The sequence below is a fragment of the Eumetopias jubatus genome, unplaced genomic scaffold (genome assembly GCF_037043125.1).
Source record: "Eumetopias jubatus isolate StellerSeaLion01/CBP00866 unplaced genomic scaffold, mEumJub1_p1.0 scaffold_13, whole genome shotgun sequence".
Taxonomy (NCBI): domain Eukaryota; kingdom Metazoa; phylum Chordata; class Mammalia; order Carnivora; family Otariidae; genus Eumetopias; species Eumetopias jubatus.
In genome coordinates this window covers 58122672-58146603 of record NW_028274819.1, presented here as the reverse complement: position 1 = coordinate 58146603, position 23932 = coordinate 58122672, and the positions used below count along the sequence as shown (strand labels likewise).

The window sequence follows — 23932 nt, the reverse complement described above, 5'->3', positions numbered from 1 at the left end:
TGAATGAAGCTTTATAAAGGAATTCCTATGGCAGGAAAATGCTAGTGCTCGCTTGGTACGTTTGAAAAAACAATACAGCTGGATTCCAGTGATGTTTAAAATGGATGCGGGGCGCCTGGATGGCTCAGTTGGTTGAGCATCCGACTCGGTTTCGGCTCAGGTGATGATCTCGGGGTTGTGTGATCATGCCCGGTGTCAGGCTCCGTGCTCGGTGGGGAGTCTGCTTCAAGATTCTCTCCCTCTCCCTGCCCCTGCCCTGTCACACACACTCTGTCTCCCTCTCTCTCTCTCTCTCCCTAAAGATAAATAAATAAACCTTTTGAAAAAAACAAAAAATAAAAGTATGCAATAACTTATTTAAAAAACATTAAGGGGGGCGCCTGGGTGTCTCAATCAGTTCAGTGTCTGCCTTTGGCTCAGGTCATGATCCCATGGATCAAGCCTGCTCAGCGGGGAGTCTGCTTGTCCTTCTCCGTCTCCCGCTCCCCCCACCTGTGCACACTGGCACGCACGCTCTCTTTCTCTCTCTCAAATAAAATCTTTTTAAAAATTAAAAATAAATAAATAAATAAATAAATAATAAATCACAGGAAGCCCCACATTGGGTGTAGAGATGACTAGTAAATAACTAAAAATAAAGAATACAAAATACTAAGCATCAACTATGTGCAACCTACCAGGTGCTAGGGGCACAACTGTGGCTTCTTCTATGAATGTTAGGAAAAGGCTGGGGGTCTTAAAGGCAGTGCTGAAGGTGAACGTCAGCAGCAGAATGGGATATGTAACAGAACAGATTACATAAATTGAAAATCTACACCTATCTATGAAAATCTCCGACTGATCTATCTTTTGCAGTGTTCTACAAAACAGCAACACAGGTTTTGCAAGGTAACCTACGAACAAAAAGAGCCATCAAAGATGTTAGAAGAGTTGCTAAGTGGTGGGGGGGGTGTGGAGAGGACACAGGGAGCACAAGGGAGGGAGACAGGAGTGGGGGGCGGGGCCTTGGAGGGGAGGGGAGTGAAGGTTCCGGAAGAGGAGCAGCCTGGTTAACTCAGGTGGCCCCAAACAGAGAAGGGGAGTAGAGAGGCCTGGAAGAATATGCAGGAGTACTGGCGACTTTTATTACCTTCTTCCTGGGTTTCTACGTTTTCTGGATTTGCTATGACAGACATGCATTCATTTCACAATTTTAAAAGTAAATAAATGAAAAAGCAAGCAAGCGTAAATAGTGCAGCTGCTGTGGAACACAGGCCGGTGGCCACTCAAAAATTTACACATAGAACTGCCATAAGATCCAGCAATTCACTCCCAGGTATATATTCCAAAGAACTAAGAGCAGAGACTCGAACGGATACTTGCACACCAAGGTTCACAGCAGTACATTCGCCATAGCCCAAGGTGGAAACGACCCAAGTCCATCGACAGATGAATGGAGAAACAAAATATGGCATATCCATGCAATGGAATTCTGTGCCGCTCTAAACAAGAAGGACACGCTGATATGCTACAACATAAATCAGCACCAAGAACATCACGCTACGAGAAATAAGCCAGACACGAAAGGGGAAATACTGTACGATTCCACTTATATGATCGAGCTGGAATAGGCAGATGCATAGAGACTAGAGCAGAAGGGGCTACTGGGGGGCTCTCCTGGAAAGGGAGAGGGGCCTGCAGCTGGGACCGGGGAGACTCAGTGACCACCAGGGGGCGAGTTTTGCTTTCTTTGGACTGAAAACGGAATCTGTCAATGTTGTGCTTTCTTGAATTTGTTTTTGATGTTGAAAGTTGGTGTCTTTCGTTTTCCTTTCTCTCTCTCTCTCTCTCTCTCTCTCTCTCTCTCACACACACACACACACACACACACACACACACACACACACAGTCCAAGGAAAGCAACAGATGGGCCTGGGAGGCGGAACCAGGGAGAGGTTCCCACGGAGCTGGTGGGCTGGGCTCCAACCCCACTGGCCCTCCTGCCCCAGGTCTGCCCCTGACCTGCAGGGGCCTGAGCAGGTCACTCTGCCCCAAAGCCCTCCACAGTTCAGCAAACCCTTGCTCGGGCCCGTGCTGGGAACCCAGGGTCCGACACAGAGCAGGAGGAGGGGTCGGTGGAGACAGAACAGATGGACAGTCAGTCAGGTAGAGATGGATGAGTGGACGAACGGGAGCCCAACGGGCAGGGAGGGCCCACCCTTCACAACCAGCCCAGGCTCTGAGATACCACATCCCAGCCAGGCTGCCAGGGAGGGCTTGGCAGCTTGGATCTGTGGGAAAAAACCAGCGACCCGGATGTGAGTGCTGGCTCTGCCCTCTCAGGTAGAACAAGGAGAAACCATTCCTGTCTGTGTGGGTTGGTTTTAAGAACGGGACACCAGGTACCAGACTGTCAGTCCAGGTCTCCCCCCACCACGCCCTGGGTGGGTTCCCAGGCTCCGAGCACGCTGTGTGACTCGGAAGAGCCCCTCGCCTCTCCGAGCCGGGAGCGCTGGCTGCAGGAGCAGCTGCAAGGAGCTGGCCCCCCGCCCCCACCCGCTGGCCCACCACCGGCACCTACTTGGCATAGGCCTTCTCCACCAGGGCACACCAGAACTCGTTGCGGGAGCTGGAGTGGCAGTAGATGAGCTGGTTGTTGACTGTGGGCAGCCGGTCATCAATGACCACATCCACCCACTCCCCAAAGCGCCAGAAGTGGAAGTGGAAGATGCCCGCATAGGCACTGGGTTTCTCGGGCTCCCATTCCTGCTCCTTCCAGTCTGGGATGACCTGGGTGGGAGGCGACAGGACAGGTACACAGTGAGGGTCACACCCGGCTTCCCGAGCACACGGGGGCACCTGCCTCCAGGGGATCAGAACGGAAAGGAGTACTGGGTTCCACCCCCATCGCTGCCATGAATGAGCGCGGGACTAGGGCGCACGCTTCTCATCTCTGGGCCTCAGCTTCCCTCCTCTGCAGTGGTTAGGCGTAGGCTCTGGCCAACTGTCCCTCTAAGGCTCTCTGAGCCTCCCGCCCCCTTCCTCGGGCCTCCCTCTGCATCCTCGCATTCCTCCCAGGTCCCATCTGGCGCATGGTGCTGCCGCCACCCAGTCCAGCCCGAGTCCGAAGCTGGCAGCCACACCGGCCCCTCCCTCTCCCTCGCCCCATCCCATCAGGCCCATCTGAGCTCCTACATTCTGCTAAAATCCATCTCCCGGCTGTCGCCTGGCACCAACCTGGGCAGCCCCCACCTCCTGGCCCCAGAACACTGTGACAGCATCAGCCGCCACACGTGCCCTCTCCCCACACAGCAGCACAGTGATCTTTCCAATCATGTCACTTCCCTGGGAAGTGAGTCCAAACCCTTAATGTGCGCTGCCCCGCCACCAACTGCCGGGACAGCTTTTCTACCTCCCTCGGCCCCTGCTCCCTGCTCTGGGCTTTCTCCGCTCAAGAACTTTTTGCACCTGCTCTTCCTTCTCCTCTTTTTTTTTTTTAATAATTTTTTATTGTTATGTTAATCACCATACATTACATCATTAGTTTTCGATGTAGTGTTCCATGATTCATTGTTTGCCTATAACACCCAGTGCTCCATTGAATACGTGCCCTCTTGAATACCCATCACCAGGCTAACCCCTCCCCCCACCCCCTCCCCTCTAGAACCCTCAGTTTATTTTTCAGAGTCCATAGTCTCTCATGGTTCGTCTTCCTTCTCCTCTTCATCCAGCTGATTCTCACTTGCCCTTTAGGGTCCACCTCCTCCTCCAGGAAGCCCTCCTTGACTCTTCAGACCAGGCCAGGACCCCCATCTGTCCGACTCACGGCCCCTGGCACTTCTCGGGGACCATTACCGCAATATAATTAAACAAGTGTGTGTCACTCAGTTCAATTCTGTTATTATCACTGGAACGTTAGCTCTCTGAGGTCAGGGATACATCGGGCCTGGTCATTGCTGTATGCCTGGCACCTAGTCCAGGGCCTGGCCCAGAGAGGGTGCTCGATAAACAGGTGTTAAAATTCACAAGCATTGATTTTTACATATTACTTTATGGAACATCTGGGACAGGCCAGGTGCCATGCCTATAACCGCCAGGGCTTATCTCAGTTTAATTCGCACAATAACCCTGTGCATAGATTACTATCATCCATCCCTCCTTTACAGCTAAATACCCCTAAAGCTCAGAGAGGGCAAGCAAATTGCCCAGGGTCACACAGCTAGAAAACACACACTGTGGAGTCAGGCAGACCTGGGTTTGAAGCCAGAATTCAGACTTGTGACCTGCAGACCGCTCCGTACTGGGCCTGTGCTGACACTTAGGACCCAGGTGAATCAGCCACGGTCCCTGCCCCCAGGAAGTCCCTAGTCTGGTTCAAGAGGCAAATGCTGAGGCTGACATGGGGAGCATGGGGAGTGTGGAGAGAAGGGAGCGGTGAGCCCGACCCGCAGGGCCAGCAGCCACTTCCAAGCAGACTAGGCAAATCTGGGCAGCAGGAGGCGGGCAGACAAGGGAAAGCCCCTCACCCTAGAGTCAGGGTGACTTGCTGGCCCTCCCCAGCCTGGGAGCAAGGGAGGGCTGACCCCACTGGGACCATGGACAGCTCCTTCTGGAAGAAAACTGCCCTCAGGGATGGGGGTGGGCACCCAGGCATCCAGGCGGAGGAGCCAGAGATGCATCAGGAGGCCGTAAATCCCAAAGCCCAGACCAGCCTGCGCAAGATACTTCAGCCAAAAGCCATTCCCCAATCCCCACACTCATTAAGAAGGCTTCTTTTGTTTACACACTTGCTACCATCAACAGGGACGTTGGGCAAAGAAAAATGGTCCCTGTGAGACACTGGAGACCAAGCAAATGAAAATGCCAAGCACCGTGAGAGGGGCCACAGTGCCAGTAGCGGGGCCTGCCTGTGGCCAGGCACAGACCAGGCTCTTCGCTCGGCCGCCCCTGGCCATTCCCACCACCTTTCGGGGCAATACCGTAGGAAGTTGCGGGCCCGATGTTGCCCATGAGGACCGGTGAGCAAGGTAGGATTCACACTCAAGGCTTCAGGGCCCAGCACACCATCTGGAACCCAGCAAGGATTCAATACTGCCTGGTGGTCCCTTGTCAGTTAATTCTGTGTCCTTTCGAAAATCTCCCGGGCCAGTCTCTGCCCTAGCCCCCAGAATCGCCTCCCACTTTGCTTTCAGGACAGAAAGCTGTATCAAAAATGGGGCACATGCACGGTGGCTTATCATCCCCACTGCACAGATGGGAAGGCTGAGGAATGAGGAGCTGCCCAAGGGCACGGAAGGATAGGGAGTCTGAACCTGAGCACACTGGCCTGGCCAGCGTACCCTCCTCCACTCCTTCCTGCTCTGAAAGCTCTGGACCGCACGGGGACTGGGGATGGAGGAAGAGGAGCCCTCACAGCGTGCCGGGATGTATTGCTGGGGAGGCAGCGGGATCATTAGCCAAACCCGGCGTTTGGCCCTGTGCCCTCTGTGGCTCAGAAAGCAGCCAATGAGGCTCTAAGGCCTGGAGATCCTGAGTCAGGGAATCCCTGTGGGCCTCAGTCTCCCCTCCTACAACATGGCCGGTGGGCCCAGCATGGCCAGCTTCTTATCCCACACCCCCTCTACTACCAGCAGAGTCCTGAGCGAGAAGGAAGACACAGTCCAGGAAGGTGTGCTCACACAGGCACACAAACTCAAACCTTCCCACACCACGTTCAATCGTACCAGGAATCAAGGCAGCAACCAAGGACCTTCGGGCCACATCAAAGGATTCCAGAACCAACCTAAAGAGGCTCCCACTGGCCAAAGACGGGCGAAGCTCAGCTTTGTAATATATGCAGTGACCCGAAGGGGCACCAGCACCCCAACGTTCATAGCAGCAATGTCCACAATACCCAAACTGGAAAGAACCAAGGTGTCTATCGACAGGTGAATGGATAAAGAAGATGTGATATATATATACAATGGAATATTACTCAGCCATCAAAAAGGATGAATCTTTACCATTTGCATCGATGTGGATGGACCTGGAGGGTATTATGCTAAGTGAACAAGTCATTCAGAGAAAGACAGTTATCATATGGTTTCACTCATATGTGGAATATAAGAAACAGCTCAGAGGATCATAGGGGAAGGGAGAGAAAACTGAATGGGAAGTCATCAGAGAGGGAGAAAACCAATGGAAACTCTTAACTCTAGGAAACAAACTGAGGGTTGAAGGAGAGGTGGGTGGGGGGATGGGGTAACTGGGTGATGGGCATTAAAGAGGGCACATGCTGTGATGAGCACCGGGTGTTATCCGCAACCGATGAATTGCTGAACTCTCCATTTGAAACTAATGGTATAAATAAAATTTAAGCAGAAATTGGAAACCAAAACTCCTCCTGGGCATTTGATGCAATGAGGGAATTATCGTGAAATGTGAAATTATTTTAGTTGTGTTACAGGGTTGTGGTTACAGAGTTTTGTTTCTGTTTTGCTTTTGATGACCCCTTATTCTCCAGAAATGCATCAGAAGTATTTACAGATGAAATGACACGTTGCCTGGAGGGTGGGGGGGGGGGGGTGGAATAAGAGGAAACAAGTCTGGCCGAGAGTTGACAGTTGTTGAGGCAGAGGGAGGGGTACAAGGGAGTGCATTAAGCCATCTCTCTCCCCCCATGTTGTCTCCAGTTGAAACGCCAAGGCCCATCCCCACGGCCCCCAGCTCCCTGGCCCCGCATTCACTGCCCTGAGGCTCTGCGGACCCTCTCGGCCTCACCCCCGAACGCTGCCTCCCACCTTGGGCCCCATGCAAATCTGCACGCCTGGCTCCCTCTCCGGTACCGTCCCCTTCCTTGTCCCTCAGGGGCGAGCTGAGCAGCAGCTTCTGGGCTCTCCAGGTCTGGAGCTCCCCGGGACAGCCCCTCCCCCAGGCTCTTTCCCTGATCACTGAGCAGAGCTTCTGGAGGGCGGGGCTGAGCCCACTCTCAGGCCCAGATCCCACCCTCCCCCACCCCACCCTCCAATCATGGGAGGCCAGCTCCACAGCCAGACAAGTCTTTCTGGAAGAAAAGTCTCCAAGTGCCAGCCGCAGCAGGGCCCTGTCTGGCCAGTGACCTTGCAGCCACTCCTGGACCCGTGTCCAACCACACTGCATAGCCCGGACTTAGCTTCCAACCGGCCGCTGCTCAGCGTCGGCATCTGCCACCCCTACTCCAGCGCTGCCGGGAGACCCAGGATGGACAGGGGCCTCGGGGTGCCGCCTTAACCATGGAGGGCTGTGCACCTGTGAGGGGTCATCCCGCTGGGGAACGCAGTTCAAGCGCGTGCACCCGCACAACAGTCTGCAAACCTTGTGGCTGGTGGGGGGCTCAGGTGACCTGGTCAGCCTCCCTCCTGGGGGGAAACCTCAACAACAGCCCCCCATGCAGATGGAAAAAGAGAGGCCTGAGGGGTCGACACACTTACTTAGGCTGAGCTGGCAGCCAGGCAAGGATTGTGTGGGATTTGGAGGCCCTCCCCCCGACAGCACCCGCTGCAGAATCAGCCCAGAAAGCTCAGGCGATGCGGGCGCCATGGGGCCCTGGTGCCTGGAACGCTCCTGGCTCAAATCCTCCTGGGACTCTGGGCCAGTAGGACACGCCCGTGTGAGTGTGCAAGTGCGTGAGTGTCAGTGCACGTGGGTGTGCATGTGCACACGGGTGTCGTGTGTGAGTATCAGTGTGTGTGCAGGTGTGGCACAGGGAAGGAGCTTTTCACTGATTTCTGCCCAGGAGCCCAGAGGGCCAGCTGGGGGCATTTCTGCAAAAGGGCCAGCAGGGCTGCGGGCTGAAGGGCTGCAGGGGTTACCCAAGTCAGGTGGGTGAGTCCCCAAACTAGAGGGTCCCTGGTTCCAAGTATCTGAAGTTCCTCAGTTCTCAGCTTCTGATTCCAAGAGTCTCAAATTCCTGGGTTTCAGATGCCATGACGGGAAGAGGCCAGGAAGCTTGGGCCCCCCACGCCCTCGGGAGTGCAGAGCCCCGTCGCTCACCACCCGGAGAGAGGATGTGATGCACCTGCAGGGGCCTGGGGATTCCTGTCCACGGGGCACAGCCAGATGCTCAGACCCGCGTGGGACCCCAGGCTTGGGGCAGGCCCCCTCCTGCTGGGCTGCCCAGCTACACCGTGGGGGCTAAAGATCCCCTCAGCGGGGCCATTCTGAGCCCAGTGATCATGGCGGAGGAGAATGCATGCCCTCTCGTCCACTCTCCAACCAGAGCCGGGCCCCCGCCCGTCGCTCCGCCCCACCCTGCCCGCTCCCAGAAGCACTGGGCTGCTATGCCACCTCAGGCAACTCACTTCACCTCTCTGAACCCTGCGCTGCTGCTCTGTAAATCGGTGGACACTCCTCTCAGAATAACTGAAAAGTAAGACCATGCGTCTACAGCGACCGGGAGAATCACGATGAGCAAATGGAGAGAGGGTGCCGTGTGCCAGCTCCTGAGGCCCTGAGTGTTTCACTAACACTAACTCATGTAAGCTTCACCTGGGCCCTACAAGGAGGCACCATCATTAGCCCCTGCCAACAGGCCCAGGGAGGCTGCCTAGGGTCACATCGGTGGCCAGTGGCGGGCCCCTCAGCACGGCACCCACTGCCTCAGTGGGAGGCAGAAGCTCAGGAGACGATAGGTCTCTTCACTCTATGGTTCCTTGTGGGTTCCATGGAAAATGGGTCTTCATTTCCCACTCCCGGCACTCCCCCGGCCAGTCTCGGCTGTTGAGCCAGGGAGGAGCGCAGGGGTGGAAGGGCTGGGCTCTGTTGCCCCCACCCCTTCCAAAGGCATCTTCAGGAGTGGATGGAGGCCGGGGCTGGAAGGGCAGGGCTTGCGGAAGGGAAACAAGGCGACCGCAGCTGCTCCGGGTAGGGCTCAGGGTGGAGGCCGGGGAAAGGGAGACCTGGCTTCGTGGAGCATTTCAAAGCAAGGGTCATTCCCAAGCAAAACCCCAAGTGTGGCCCCTGAAGCAGGACCTGACCTTGGTCACTGGGAAGAAGCTGGCCTCACCCAGGCCTGGGCCCTCAGGAGGGGTGGGGCACTGCCCCTTGTCCACCCCACGGGGCCGCAGACCCAGAGCCTGGTCCACACACATACCCCTCCTTTGGCCCCTCCAGGCCTTCTGTGACTTCAGGCAGATGGCCTCACTCTCTGGGCCTCTTCGTCTCTGTCCAAAAACTGTGTGAGCTCCAGAGAGATGACAAGGGGAAAGAGCTCTAGAAAAGGGCGAAGTGCGGCACTAAGGTGATGTTAAGGTGATGTGGTGACATCAGTCTTATCTGGTCAGCAGGGAGCTGCCTGAGGACATGCATTAAACTGGTGACAGAGGCTGAGTGAAACCTGGACATGGGCCTAACCCCACCCCACCCCAACCATGCCACTCCCAGTCCCACCTGCCCACTGCCCAGCCGCCCTACAAGTCGGGGGAAGACTGGAGATTGTGCATGGCTTGGACCAGACGGCACCTCCCTGTGGCCTCAGCATGGCCCCACGCTCCGGACAGAGGCTGGTCTGGGGGCCACGGGGGAAAAACTGTCAGGGGTGTTAGTACCCGGCTGGGTGTCAGGAGACCTGGTTCTAAACCCCATCCTGATGTCTGACCTTGGGCCAGTCCCTGGACTGCTCGAGGCCTCATCTCTGAAAGCAGCAGGAGGAGGTGAAGGGAATGTGGGAGAAGGGCCCGGGAGGGGATGCTCAGGGCTCTGAGGGGCTGGAGAGGGCTGTCAGAGCTCCTGAAGGGGCAGGGGTGGCTCGCGGTGAGACACTGCACACCACGAGGTGGGGACACAGAGGCTTTATTAGGGACACACAGTGCATGGGGGGGATGTGGGTACAGGCAGTCTGCACCAAGAGGGTCCCCCGAGCTGCAGGGGGAGGTCAAGCAGAGAGGCGAAGGGCAAAGCCATCTCCAGGAGTCTGGACACCCCTAGCTGTCAACAGAGAAGATGGGTGGGCAAGCCCAGCCAGGAATAGGCCCGAGAGCGGAGAGTCAGAAAGGACCACAGCCAATCCCCACCTAAAGAATCCCAACTCCAACACCCCACTCCTGTTTGCATGCCTCCAGAGTGGGAGCTCACCCTCCCAGCAGCCCCAACCACTGAGGATGGCTTTCGCCCTCTGTCTCTCGGTGCGTCTGTTCGCAGGGCCCCACGGCCCTCAGTGGCTCTGCTTCGTGAGGAAAATGTCATGGGCCTGTTCCTGACAGCAAAGAAAAGAAACAGGGCTGGCCTGGAGACAGGCACTTCCTGAGGTGCCCCCTGGGCCTGTGCCTTTCCTGCCCAGGGACCTGGAAAAAACCTGACATCCCAGCAGGGACACCTGAGGCCCCAAACAATCTAATGTCTCCAGCTCCAGGGCTCTGGACCCCTCTACCCTGCTTCCCCCAGGCAGAGGGAAACCCCTTCACTACGCTGTTCCCTGCTTCACGGTATGAACCTCAAAGGCTCTCAGCTCAGGAGGCCCCCCTCCCCAAGGTCATCCTGACCAATCCCCTGCTAAAGGCCACCCATGAGCCAGCTGGGCGATACATAATAGATCATCTAAAATCAGACTTGCTCGCAGGGCAGGTACAGACTCTGGAACACAACCACATGAATATTGCACGCTCTCTCTCAACATATATGCACAGGTATAGACAGATGCATCTCTATGTAACTTTTTCATCTGTCTCGTCCCTGGCACTTCTCCCTCCTGGAGTCCTTCTCAGAGGAGCAAGAATGGGCAAGCACAGCCTCGAGCCTGTCAGCCACTCCCCACTGCCCCAAATCAGCCCCCACGGCAATGCTGCCTGAAGTCCTGAGGCCCCTGAGGCGTCATGGGACTGTGCCAGGCCCGGGCCAGGAGCGGTACCTTCCTGGGTCCTCAGGCTCACTGTGCACCTCTGGACTTCAGCGAAGGGCACTGCAGCCAGGAGGGCAGCAAAGGCTTGCGGATTCCCCAGGGGGGCTGCTCCGTCGTCTGTCTCTCCGTCTCCCAAGGAAGCCCAATGGCTGGCACTTTGGATCTCTCTTTCTTGGTGTCTGTCTGTCTCTCTCGTTCTCTCTGAGTCGCTCTCCGGACAACGAAGTAGAGAGAGGGCAGATGCCCTAGGCCCCGACCGGGCCTCCATGGTCTACAGCAGAAGCAGCAGCAGTCGGGTCAGCTTCCAGACTATAGGGCCTCTGCATCTTCCTCCCATGAGCAGGAGCGCCAGCACCCGGGAAAGGAGAGGAGGAAGGACACAGGCTCAGGGGGTCCCGGGCAAGCTGAGTACAGGCCAGCAGCTAGAAGAATGTCCTCAAACACACGCCTCGGGGAAGGGGGCGCGGGCAGGGGACGGGGCGGGCAGGCATGGGGAGGGGGTGGCAGCCAGGAGCTGCCCTCAGAGCTGGTTAAAGACCACGGAGGCCTTGAGGTCGGTGGGCTCCAGGCCCTCGCCGAAGGTGATGAGGAAGTACATGACCTTGCGGATCTTGGCCAGATCCGACAGGCGCTCCCCGAACTCCAGGGCATCGGCCTCGTTCCAATCCATGGTGTCCGAGTCCTCCCTGCGCCAGAAGATGGCAGCGGGGTCCAGCAGCTGGCGCGTCATGAGGTTGGTGAGGTCCGGCGTCCAGTTCTGGGAGGTGCCCGTGATGGTGACCTTGCCCGGCTTGTCCAGCACCACGTCCCAGCGCTCGAACTGCAGCTTCTGCTGCCGGACGAAGTCCAGGCGGTACACGGCCTCGGTCGGCCACAGCAGCTTCTCGCCATCCTGGCGCTTTTCCCCACGCTGCTTCAGGCTCTCCACGCGCAGCCGCATCTGCTTGGTCAGGTCCTGGTCCAGGACCAAGGGCATGCTGAGCTGCGGCTGCTTCGGCCCGTCCTCGGCCATGCCCGGGTGCTGCCGCCGCTGCTGCTTGCGTGGCTGCCTAGGAGCCCGGTGTGCTGGGGCCTCGCTGCCAGGGCCAGAGGGGCCCCCCCCGCCCCTCCCCGCACCGAGGATGCCCCGCCTCCCCTTCGGCCCTCCCCCGACCCCTCCCCTCCTTGCCCTGCCCAGTCCTCAAACGGGGGTGGGAGGCCCCCAATGCCTCCTCTCTCCTCCTCCAAGAGGCAGTCATGAAGGCACGGCGCGCGGGAGGGAGGACTACGGGCTCCTCGGGGACCAGGCTGCTGATGTCAACTGCTGTGGTAACCACCCTGACTTACCTGACTACCTGACGACCTGACGACCCACCGGAAAGGCTTGTTTGTGAAGAAGGGAGGCTGCATCGGGCAGTGAGAAGGGGAGGGGGGTGGGGAGCAGGCACTCACTGGAGAGACTGGAAGACCCCCTGGTGGGAGAGCAGGGGGGACAAGGAACGAGGGAGCCTGCTGATCGGAGATGTGCAGTCACCCCAGCCAGAGCCTGCAGCCACCTCGCCTTCACCTCAGCCTCACCCCCGCACACTCAACCGCCAAGGCCTTCGCTCTGCCTCCCAGGGACCCTGGGAGCCCTCCCGCCCAGCCCCACTGCCAGGACGGGCCTGGCCACCACCACCTCTCACCTAAACCCCCGAAACTTTAGACCTCGTCAGAATCCCCTGCAGGGCAGGACTTAGAGCACGATCGCTGGGCTCCACCCCCAGCGCTTCTGATTTAATAGGGCTGACGCGGCCGGGGCATCTGCACTTCTACCAGCCTCCCAGGGGACGCTGACGCTGCCGGCCCAGGGCCTGTGAGAATCACTGACCTGCAGGACTCCTGCCCGCTGGCCCTGCCTCAACACGCCCGGGTCTCCTCCCACTAAAATGCCAGCACTTATTCCACCCACATCAAGCCTCAGTTTACCCCAGGAGACTTGAGGCTGAGGAAGAATCTGACAGATGTCTGCATCTGCAGTGCCTGAGGCAGAACCAGGCGGCTCGGCTAGTATATTCCAGTAAATGGAAGAACTGGACTATGTGAGTGTATCTGGGCGTGGGAGGGGAGAGGGGAAGCTGCCATGACACGCCACACACAGAAAAGAGGACAGAGGCACAGGCCAAAGTGTAACAACTGAAAACAATCTGAAGGGTCTAGTGGACCACAAGCACAGTAACTGCTAGATGGAGGCTAAATCAGTCAGTGAGATCTTGGCTACCTGATCAGCAGGGGGTCACCAATGGGGACAGGACATGTGAGCAGATAATATCTCAAGCTCTGAGGTCCGGGGGTCGCTGGTGGCAATCCCCCAAGGGCATTCGAGAGGATGCGAGATGTCTAACTGCCTGACCCTCCCAGAACCTTTCACTCTGCAGCTGCAGAGAGGGAACAACACAGCTGAGGAATTACTGTTAAGTGAAGCTGGCACCTAGAACAGAGCTTGCCACCTAGGAGGCCCTCAGAAGATGCTTGTTGGATGAATGGATGAATGAATGAATGGCACTGAGAAGAGAGCTGATGTGATAGGGCCCAAGGCCAAGGACAACCAGAGGAAGACGTGCAGATGGGGAGAATACACAGACACTGACTGAAGCCAAAACGAGGTTTAGGGGCAGGTGTGTGTCGAAGTGCACGATGAGGGACATGCCTGGAGGGTGAGGCCAACGAGACTGGTCCTTCGGCGGAACACCTGCGGGAAGGGCAGATGTAGGCGTGGGCTGTGGCCGCCATGGAGGCAGGAGGCCGAGGCGGATGACGGTAAAGGCTGATGGAGCCGCAAACAGGAACTGAGGCCAGGATGATGAGGGCAGGGTGTCAGCCACATGGGCGCGGTAATCCCTGGGATACAGCAGCACTTGGGTGGAAAAGGCCGGGAAATTAGAGGTGCCAAGCCCCTGGTGCCCGGTGGGAGATGGTCCACAGGGTTTGGCAACAAGGTGGGCAGGGCTGTGGGGCGTGGGGAGCCAACAACAGCATTAGCCTGTAGGGGCTTCCAAGTGGAGAGTTTGTTCTGAAAGCAGCACTGAGGAAAGAGAGAACGCCCACCCCATCTCCAGACCCGCAGGACGCTGACGGAGGTGTTCGGTTTCTACTCATGGGGAGACCCAAGGGCTGCACGCCCCTGAGGAGAGCCTGGGCTCAGCCTGGGCTGGCTGCCAACCTGCAGGAGGAGGCTGAGGGTGGAAGGCGTCTGGGGCGTGGGCCTCAGACAGGCAGGGCAGGAGAGGCCCGAGTGGGAAGGGAGGAGAGGAAGGGGGCAGGAGGCTGCAGGTGGGGCTGGGCCCAGTGCCACCCACAGCTCTCTGCTCGGCCACCAGACACCTTGGGAAGACCCACTAAAGCCTGGCATAGGAATGAACAGAGGAGAAGAGCAGGTTCCAAACTTGCATATGTGATTGCAAAACTGTGTACTGAAAAGCAAAACAAACGCCTCTTTAACCCCAACTGGAGAAACAGTCTAGAAGGAAACATAGCAAACCCTAACACTGGTTCTTTCTGGCTAAAGCAAGCCTTCAGCAACATAGTACTTACGCACATCTTCAGCCCCGGTGTCTGGAATGGTGTGGGGCACAGCTGGTGCTCAGTTACCAGGGCCGAATGAACTCTGGGGCTCACGGGCATGAGCCGCGCAGATAACAGGGGCGGGGGAGTATTTTAAATGGAACTGAGTCCTGCCACCATGTGCCTCCCCCGGCCGCGCCCCAGGACCGGCCACCCCCCAACACTCCCTCTCAGACAGCCAGGCACTCACTTCCACGCAGCTTTCCTCCTCTGGCCAGGGGCACCTGAGGCTCGGAGCAGGGATCGGGCCTGCCCCCACGCCAGGGCCTGCACCGGGCTCCGGGGGAGGTGAGCGCCCAGAATGAACCAGGCCTGATGGCAAATGCTCCACCCCTCTGTCACATCCTGATTGCTGGTCCACAAAACCCGGTCACCTGAAGTCCACCGTCCTGCCCTCACAGAGTGGACAGCTGAGGTGGGGAGACCATAATGCCCCTACCAGGGATCCCACAGGAGGGGGAGGCCCACTGCCAAGAGGTGTCTCGTAGAAGGGACAGGTGGGAACCCAGAGGTGGGGTGGGAGGGGATTTAACACGGGTATATTGCCACTAAATGCCACAGGCTTACTCCCCCCCTACCCCAGGCTCCGTTCATCCTCCTACAACTCTGGGGACTAGAAAGGTCAGGTTTACACCAAGGCCCAGAGAAGGAATCTTCCCTGCCCAGTGTCACACAACAACAAGGGACCCAGCCAGCATCCAACCCAGGTCTGGCTGGTTTCAAATCCTGTGCCCATCGGCCCCAGGCTGCATCAAGAGGTAAAGGGGTGGCTTCCTGGAGGAGGGGGGTATTGCGTGTTGAGGGCGTGGTGTACCAGCATTCTGAGGCTCAGTATCCCCAGAGTGAAGTGGTTGGGGGGCATGGGGGTGCAGCTCAGGCTGAGCACCCCTGTTCCATGGAGAAAACAGGACCGGGGCAGGGGAGGCCCTGCAGGGCAACGGGCCCTAAAGCGAGGGCTGACAACAAACAGGGCCCAGTCAACAGGGACAGGAAGGGAGGTAAGGCACAGTAATAAGCTCCCCAGGGCCCCCTACCTCCTTCTAGGGCCCAGGAGTTGTCACCACAGAAGCACCAGGAGGCAGAGTGCAATTAGCCAAGAGCACCTTGCTCTGCTCCAGCCTCCCGGGGACCCAAGCTCCTGGAGATCAGCCTCCGGGCCCTTGAAGCCTCCAGACCAGCCAGGCCAGGTGCCCTGTTACCCTGCAGGCAGAAGCTTCGGCCCAGAGACAAACAAACACAGACCCGCCACAGCATCAATGACAGCCCTCCTGTCTGCGGGTCCTGAGCCCCTTCTTCCACTCACTAGAGGGGGGACCGGGGCACCGCCGAAGGCCAGGCCCAGCACAGGACACACAGCAGGCGGAGCCTCCTCCCTACAAATGATCAGCGAGCCCGTTCCCCGGGAGGGGACACGGTGGGCCAGGCTCTGGCCCCGCTGAAGGCCCCAGGAGGCATAGGGTAGGAGGGCCGGCCGTGGGGCTGCTGCCCGGCAGCCCGGTCCAACAGTTTGGGGAGGGGTTCTGTTCTCAAAACTTTCTTGAGCCTTCTCTGGGCCAGGATCCTGCTGGGCTCTGTGGGAAGGCATAGTTGGGCCAGCTTTGCCCACGGGGAGCTCACCTCAAGAAGGGAGACCACAGGTAAACGGGATTATAGGGCAGGGTGGGAAGCAGAGGGCCAGCCCCACAGGATCCCTGAGTGCCACCGTCAGCCCCAGACTGAGCCCTCACTTAGCTGCGGACGGGCTCAGGGGCCGGGGGACCTGGTTCTGGGTCCAGAGAAGGAGCCTGGAACCTGGAGGCAGGGGGGTGAGGACAGAGAATAGCACCCAGAGCACAGCACTGGGCCCCAACCCTCTCTGGTCCTTGAGGCCCATGAGTGAAATGATCCCACACGCGGCTCTCTGAGCCCCTTCCAGCTTGGACATCCTACACCCCCCCCCCCATCTACAGGCTGCAGCAGTGACCTTTGCTAGGGCCCTCCAGCACCTGTGTCCCCACAGGACCAACAGGAGCCAGATCCCAGGGATACCCACCCTGGGGTGGCTTTGAAAGGTCACACCCCCATTCAGAAGACATGAGAGAGTAGGACACCTAACACAGTCCCAGCCCCAGCTAAGGGCACAGCTCCCTCTGATGGCTGACGGGCGCTCCCTGCTTGCCTGGGAATACCCATTATGTCCTATGAATATTAATTATCAAAACATGGGTAATGCAGCCACCATTCACTGGGCACGACACCGCACAGGCCCTTTGAGAACAGTGTCTTGTTTTACCCTAACAAGCTCCCTGAGAGGGAGCTACCTGCATATCCTGGTTTTTTGGATGAGTGAACGGAGCTAATCATAAAGGTACCAAATGGCGAGGCAAAGGCTTCAACCTAAGCCGTAAGGCTGACATGCCCAGAGCTTGTAAGCCCTGCTGCTAGCTCCTCAGGGAAAAGGCAGGAAGGGCAGGGATGTGCAGGGGACTGGTATCTGCTAGCACAGGAACCCAGCATGCAGTCCTGATGGATTACTCTATAGAGACCAGCAGGCCAGCCTCTACCCCAGCCTCTACCCCAGCCTCCCCGCTTCCCCAGGAAGGGAGCTCTCCGTGTGGGATTAAAGGGCTGCACTGCCGAGTGCCGCCACAAGAGGGCGGAGTGTCACGACCGGAGCCAGTTCTTTCCACCCTAAGCCCTTGGCGCTGGTCCAAAACATCAGCACTTGGAAACACAAATCATGAAACAAAACCAGCAGGACTACTCCCGCTGAACAAGTGAAAAAACTGAGTCCAAGACAAGGACAAGGACTGGCTAAGTCTCTACAGCAGGTACTGGCAGGGGGCCTCCTGAGCCCAGTTAGTGGGCTCTTCACACTGCACCTGATTCAGGCAGCTTCCACATTTCACAGGTACAGATTCTGCCAAGTGGTTCCAGGGACACCGTGGGCCCCCAATGTTCAGGTGGGGACACATGAGAATGCCCTCGGGAGCTACAGAGATTCCCAGCACCCGGCCCCAGAGAGCCTAAGCCGGCAGGTGAGGGGACAGCAATTCTGCTGCTCAGCCAATGCTGGGAGCCGTGGTGTCACCCCACCCCGCACAGGTTTTCATAAAGTCAGGCTGCACCTCCCCTGTCCGGCAGCGAGGGCCCCACCCCAGGCCTCACCTTCTGCCACAGTGACTCCCGGGAGGCGAGCGACGAGCAGGCCGCCACAAACCAGCAGTTGCCCACTTGGCCCTGGTGCAGGTCATGGGAGCTGATGCCGTCCACAAAGAGGCGGGGGTCCTCACATATGTCCTGCGGAGAAGCCAAGCGGAGACCTCACTGTCAGCGTGGAGATTTGCCCGCCTCCCCTTGCAGACTGGGGGCCCCCTGTGTGGCCGGTCGGTTTCTCCAAATCCAGCTCCCCTCAGGTGCTGCCTGGGATGCCCTTCTCCCTTCCCCTGGCTGAAAAAGTCTGCCCTTCAGGACCAGAGGTTCGATGATGAAAAGATGCTGTGGAAGGACTTAGGGGGACTGGCCCTGGGGCACCCCCTTCCTCCTGCCCTCTGTGCTCTTCCCCAACCAGCAAAGGGTCAGTTCCTGTCCTCCTCCAGCAGCAGCAACCCTGCAGTGCCCACACCAGCCCACCCTCACGGGCCCCCAGTCACAAAGAGGGTGGAAACAAAGAGCGAACTCAGGGAATGAATGAGTGGTAAAGGGCAGGGGAGAAGCAGGGAGCTGACCGTGCCAGGCCCCGTGCCGGCACAGCCTCAGGCTGTCTCACTGGACCCTCGACCCACCTGAGGAGTGTGGGGTTGTTATTCCAGTTTCCGGACAAGGAATGAAGGTTCAGAGAAGGGCAGTGACTTGTCAAGGACACACAGCAAGCAAGGCCGAGCAGAGCTCCTGGAGGGCCTTTCATGTGGCCAGTGTGGGCCCGATGGGCCAGGCGGGGACAGGGCTGGATATGAAGGCAGTTCCCTTCCCCATTCACAGTCCAGGTCTCTGCTTGGGGCACACAGGTGCCCACCTGTGTCCCGAAGCATCTTCACTCCACAGAGCTGAGAGGGAGGTGGTGAACACTGAGACAGGCCTTCTGTGTGCCTGGCATCCTGCCGGCACCATGATCCATCCTCACCATGATCCTGAGAGGTGGGCACTGTGCTCATCGTACAGATGAGCAAACCGAGGCCCAGAGAGGTTGAACAACATGCCCCACACACAGCTGGGCCTGCCTCCACCACAGAGAGCTACTGAGGTCCTACCACAGGCAGCCAGCAGAAGGTAGCAGAGTCAGGAAGACCCATTTATGGCTGTGCAACTTCGGGCCAGTGGCTCAACCTCTCTCAGCCTCTGTTTTCCTCACCTGTGCAAAGGAGGCAGATCATTCTCCCTGCAGGGCTCTGTAAGGACTCCACGGATTATGGAAGCCGGGCACTCCACAGGGAAAATGGGGCAAAGGGCTACGGGTTCTCACTAAGGCGTCTGGGACTCCTGTTGCCACCTCTGCCTGGGAAAACCAGTGTTTGGGAGGGCCAGATTGAAGGCCCAACCCCCCTGAGACTGGGCAGAGTCCGGTCTGGGCCCTGTCCTGGAGCTCCAGACAGGACTTCGCTGTGACCCAGAGCCAAGCCACAAGGGTGGCTTCCCCATAGTACAGACTGTGGCATGCCCCAGGTCTGAGTAATATTGCCCCGGGTCACGGGAACCCAGTGAGGCTGGAAACACGCAGAAGCCATGCTATCAGGAAGCAGGGCAGGAAGAAGCCCGCCTCCCTCCCTGCCGCCCTCCTATCTTCTCTCCCAGGCTCTGGCCTGCACGCAGACCGGCACTGGAGCCCGAGGGAGCCATGACTTAGCATCCGCCTCCCTGCAGGCAGGGTGGGAGTGGGGGCTGCTTCATACCTGGAGGATCCCAGCCACAGGCCCACCTGAGATGGGAGGGGAGGCAGTCACAGCCTGGCATCACCTGGATCTGCAGAGGTGACCTCCTAGTACCCCCTCCCCTTCAGATCCTCCTGGCCAAGGCGCTGGAGAGACATGACTGCCCGGTGGTCCGCAGAGGAGGATGCCGAGGCCCAGGAGGAGGCAGTGACACCCAAGGGCACATGGCAGTAAGTGAGCCAATGGGACAGAACCCAGGTCGGCTGGGCTCCCTGAGTAGGGCTCTCCTCCACCCTGCTGAGCAGGGACCGCCGGGGCTGACCTGCGGGGCAGGTCCGACCATCCCAGCCTGGCCCTGCCACCCAGAACAGGGCTCTGGCACAGACGAGGAAACTAAGGCACAGAGAGGTTAAGTCAGTTGCCTAGGGCCACAGAGGAAAAGGGGAAGTGAGATCCAAATTCAGGCAGTCAGCACCACAGCCTGGGGGGGCGGGGGGCTAGGACTTATGAGAGACAAAACCACCCTGCTTCCTCCCCCTCCACACCCCTCCCCCCGCACCTGTCTTCAGCCCAGCTTCGGGGTACCTGCTGCACAATAATGAGACCGAGGGGTCAGGGGCAGCCCAGACGCTCACCTACCCTTAGGGCCAGGATCTCAAGACCTGGGATTGTCCTTCCATCTCTCCCGGGCACAGAGCACAGAGCTAGTCAGGGAAGTCCCCAGCCTGAGGGCACAGGCCCTGAAGAGGAAGAGCCTGACTAGGACCCTCCATGTGAGCAGAGCTACTGACAGCAGGAAGCCAGGGAGAAATCAGAGGAGACTGCCTGGAGGCAGTGACACCAACAGAGCACGCATGGAGAGGGCCAGTGGGTAGGGAGGTCTCTGGAAAGAAACAGGGACTCCAAATTCACCCCAAGAAGAGATCCAGCCACAGTACTGAGACACATGCCACCCCTGACACCATGCTCCCGTGGGCTCCTGGCCACCTGTGCTCCCTCCTATCACTGTCCACGCTCTGGGTCACCCCCACCAGCCTGCGAGCTCCAGGACAGGGCCCAGGCCCGACTCTGCCCACTACCAGTGTCAGGAGCAGGCCTTGGCAGGTGCTGCTGGAACTGCAGGTGGGTTCCCCGGGAGCAAGGGAGGGCAAAGTGGCTCGCAGGATTGGGCCAGGCAGGCATCTGCGGGGAGCCCCGGACCAAGCCGTCCCCCAGGGCTGGGAGGTGACGGCTCTTTTGCTCTAGGAACCTCTCCCTGGGGCACGGCCTTCTACATCCACAGTCACCTCTCACCTCTTGGCCCCTCAGCCTGTCAGACCAGCTCCACCAGACACAGGGCATAGCCCAGAACCGTCTGCCTCCGGGGCACAACGAGAATTTCAGGTTTGCAGGCCTGGTGTACAAACAGGCATGCAGCAAGACAGCGGACCCCGGGCACATTCCTCTCCCGCCCGCTGCTCACCTGTCACCGCCCCCCAGCAATCTAAGATCCCAGCAGGAATGGACCACACACCCAGGGACAGTAAGGCCCAGGAGGAAAGCAGTCCGTCTGCCTGGGACAGGAAAAAGGGCAGGTTCTCAGGAGTAATAGCCTTCCCGGGCTCCCCCCACCCCCAGCAACCCCGTCCTGTAAGGCCGCCTGAGCTCGTGCCCAGAAGGGAATCGTTCCTGGGCCGGAAAATGGCCCTCATGGCTGGCCCCAGCAAGACTACCTGTTCTGTGGCATAAAGGGGCCTACATCCCAGCACAGCCAAGGAGTGGGGTCTTCTCCGCGTGCTGGTGTGATGAACTTGAGCCCAGGACTTGGGGCTGGGGAACACCAGGCCACTGGGGGGCAGAATTCCAAGGGGGGGCTTCCTAAAACCAACATCTGTTTGTAGAACCCCTACTTGTTCCTTCTCGGTTCCACAAAAGGACTTGCAAACTTATTTCCAGACATGGGGGAAGGCAGAGGGCTGGATGCGACAGGGAGTACTCGGTCCCCACAGAGACGAAAAGGGGCCCCTGCAAAGGCCTTGGGCCTGAGAGAGGAGGAAGCCCCTCAAACATCCACACCCTCAGGGTTCCCCCTGAGTCACAGGCCTTGATGACAGTCTCTTTCTCTTATCTCCCTGGCCAGCCCTGTGGGAAAGGCTGCCAGGCGTTTACCCAACTGGAAGGAACAAAGAAACAATGAACCCAGAGGAAAGAGGAGGGTGTGGGCCTAAGGCAGGTGCCCTGGGTAGGGGAAGAGGTGGACGGGGCCTGGCCCCACCTGCAGAGTCCACAGGAGATGGCTCTTTCCAGGCAGGGCAAGCTCTGGGTCCCCAGCACAGGGTTAGCAAGGAGGAGGTGAGTGAAAGAGGGAGCCGGTTTGTCATCTGCCTCCCATATGTAACACCACAGGTACCTCAAGTCATTTCAACCTCCAGAAACCATGATCGGCAAGAGTTAGTCTTCCCATTTACAGATGAAGCAACCGAGGCCAAGGGAGAGGAAGTGGCTTGCTCAAGGTCACACCTCCCATGACCCTCCTGGGAGGTAGGGCCAAGTCCATCTGGCTCAAAAACCAGCCTTCTCATTCCATTTTGGGAGAAAGCACAGGGAAGGCCAGCAGGGAGGGAGGCTGACTGAGGAGATCCCTCAAGAACGGAGAGACCACGACACTGACCAACTTAAAGAGAAGGGCTGAAGGCGGGGTGGAGTGAAGGAGGCCTTCCCAGGGGCTGTGCAGAAGGAGTTTTTTGCTCTGTTTATAAACAGTCCGGTCACAAACCCCAGGAAGTAGGACTTCATGAAAACACAGCTGCCTCGGGACAAAGTTCCATCTCACTGGCCAAGGACCAAGCAGCTGGGAGTTAATGGTCACCCCGCCAGGCTGGCCTCGCCCCACCCGCCTGAGGAAAGCCGGGCCTGACTTCCTGCTCCACCAACCAGCCGTCCTGACCGTGGGGTGAGGGCCTGCCCGGTACACGAGCCCCACACCACCCAGCAGGCGCCGCTTATACACCCACCGTCCAACACACCCTGGTCCACCCCACTCAGCTATGCCTAGCCTTGAACTCTGCCTCCCAAACCCAGAACCCATCCCCCACCGCCACCCATGGGCTGCACTCAGATGTCTCCCTGTCAGCACCAACCACCACCAGCCGCCTGTCACCGGCCTCCACAGGCAGGGCAGGGAGGGTCTGCTCCTCCTCTGCCAGCATCTAGCAAGGACCAGACACTACGCCCAGTGAGGAAGGCCACGAAGGAGGGTGCAGCATGGCAGAACTCCCAAACTGGCAAGGAAAGGGGCCCAGAGAGGGCAGGTGACTCCTCCAGGATCACACAGCAGGGAGATGCTAAGCCCAGGCAGACTGGCATTTCTTCCTCTCACCGCACCAAGCCCACCTTTCCCCAGCCATGCCTCGCCAGCCTCCTTCCAGAGCCACGGATCTAAAATGTCTGTGTGCTGGCCAGAGGGCAGGACGGGGGCAGCAAGGGGGTGGAGCGAGAGGAAGGCAGGGTGTGTCTCCCCCCAACACACATCCAAGGCCTCACAAAGGCCCTTTGAGGCTGGCCTCCTTCCCCACCCACCAGACAAAGGAGAGAGAGGAAGGCATGGGGGCAGGGGGCCTGAGCGGCAGGAATCTTGTGGCCAGGCCAGGAGGCTCCTGGGAGTTCCGGAGAACCAAGGTGTCGGGCAGAGGGCCAGGGCAGGCAGGACTCCTGGGTCCCAGCCTGGCTCAATTACTGGCTCCCCGGGCAATCGGGGCATGCGCCTTCCCGCCTTGGCCTCAGTGCCTCTGCCTCTCAAGTACCCCAGTCCAAGAAAATACCCAGGATTTTTTGAGTTGGAAGGGACTTGAGATCACAGCCTAGGAGAGGAACACGAAAACTGAATCCCATTTTCCCAAAATGTCTAGGAGGTTGGAGGAAACTTCATAAAATGCCAAATCTGCCCCTGTCACACCCTGCTGAAAACCTCATGCTTCCCCCCCACCACCACCCTCCCAGGCTCCCACTTCCCCAGGGCACACCAGCCCCACCAAACCCAGGACCCAGGCTCCGGCTCCCTCCTCCCCGGTGTTCCTGCCATGTCCCAAATAAGCCTGAGGGTTTCAAGTCTCCCGCCTTTTCCACACGGTGCCTTCTCCCACTTCCATGGGGCAAGGGGCACAGCACAGCGCCCTGAACCAACATCCCTCCTGTGTGACCAACTCAGAGCCAGCAGCGGCCCGGTCGCCCGGGGCCCAGGGCCTCACACGCAGGGATCGGCGTTAAAGAGGATGGAATCGTGTCACGAGGCCAAACAATTCTGTTCGACACATTCTGGCATCAGCGACCAAAGCCGGCATGGGGAGCAGCCAGACGGATGCCGCGGATTCGCCATCCTCAACAGTAATGGTGCCACTGCTGGTGCTGGGCGCCGGGCGCTGGGTGCGGTGTCACGCTTACTCACCTGCCATCCCTCGGAATGTTCCCAACAACCCGAGAAGGCACCGTCACCTCTTACCGCTGTTCTTAGTATTGATTAACCATCATCATGAATACTTTTCATTTGCAGCAAATGACCACCTCAAAATCTTTATGACAACAATCAGCAAACAGCTTGCACTTGAATGTCACTCTATGTTGTACGAGAGTCGAACACTCACCTCGTTTTTAGCCCCAAACCACCCTGGGTTTTATTTTGGGTGGCAGGGTAGAG

At 58.4% G+C, this 23932-nt stretch overlaps 2 protein-coding genes across 6 annotated transcripts in view; both read right to left on the bottom strand.

The window, feature by feature from the left end:
* The window catches only part of CAPN5 (calpain 5), a 51222-nt gene that overhangs the window by 10207 nt on the left and 17083 nt on the right, over positions 1–23932 (bottom strand). For all 5 annotated transcript variants that reach the window (XM_028116047.2, XM_028116046.2, XM_028116045.2 and 2 more), the window contains 2 exons: positions 17561–17692; positions 2561–2769 (listed from right to left, as the gene is read on the bottom strand). In XM_028116047.2, the coding sequence (XP_027971848.1) occupies positions 2561–2769; positions 17561–17692 (341 nt within the window). The remainder of the gene's footprint in view (positions 1–2560; positions 2770–17560; positions 17693–23932) is intronic.
* On the bottom strand, positions 9791–12233 carry OMP (olfactory marker protein). The gene is made up of 2 exons (XM_028116051.1): positions 12158–12233; positions 9791–11880 (listed from the first exon to the last, which is right to left on the bottom strand). The coding sequence occupies exon 2, from the start codon at positions 11841–11843 to the stop codon at positions 11352–11354; it is 492 nt and encodes a 163-aa protein (XP_027971852.1). The 5' UTR covers positions 11844–11880; positions 12158–12233; the 3' UTR covers positions 9791–11351.

What these genes read in the sequence shown, in the direction of transcription:
- OMP (XM_028116051.1), bottom strand. Translation starts at nt 11,843, where the DNA reads ATGGCCGAGGACGGGCCGAAGCAGCCGCAGCTCAGCATGCCCTTGGTC.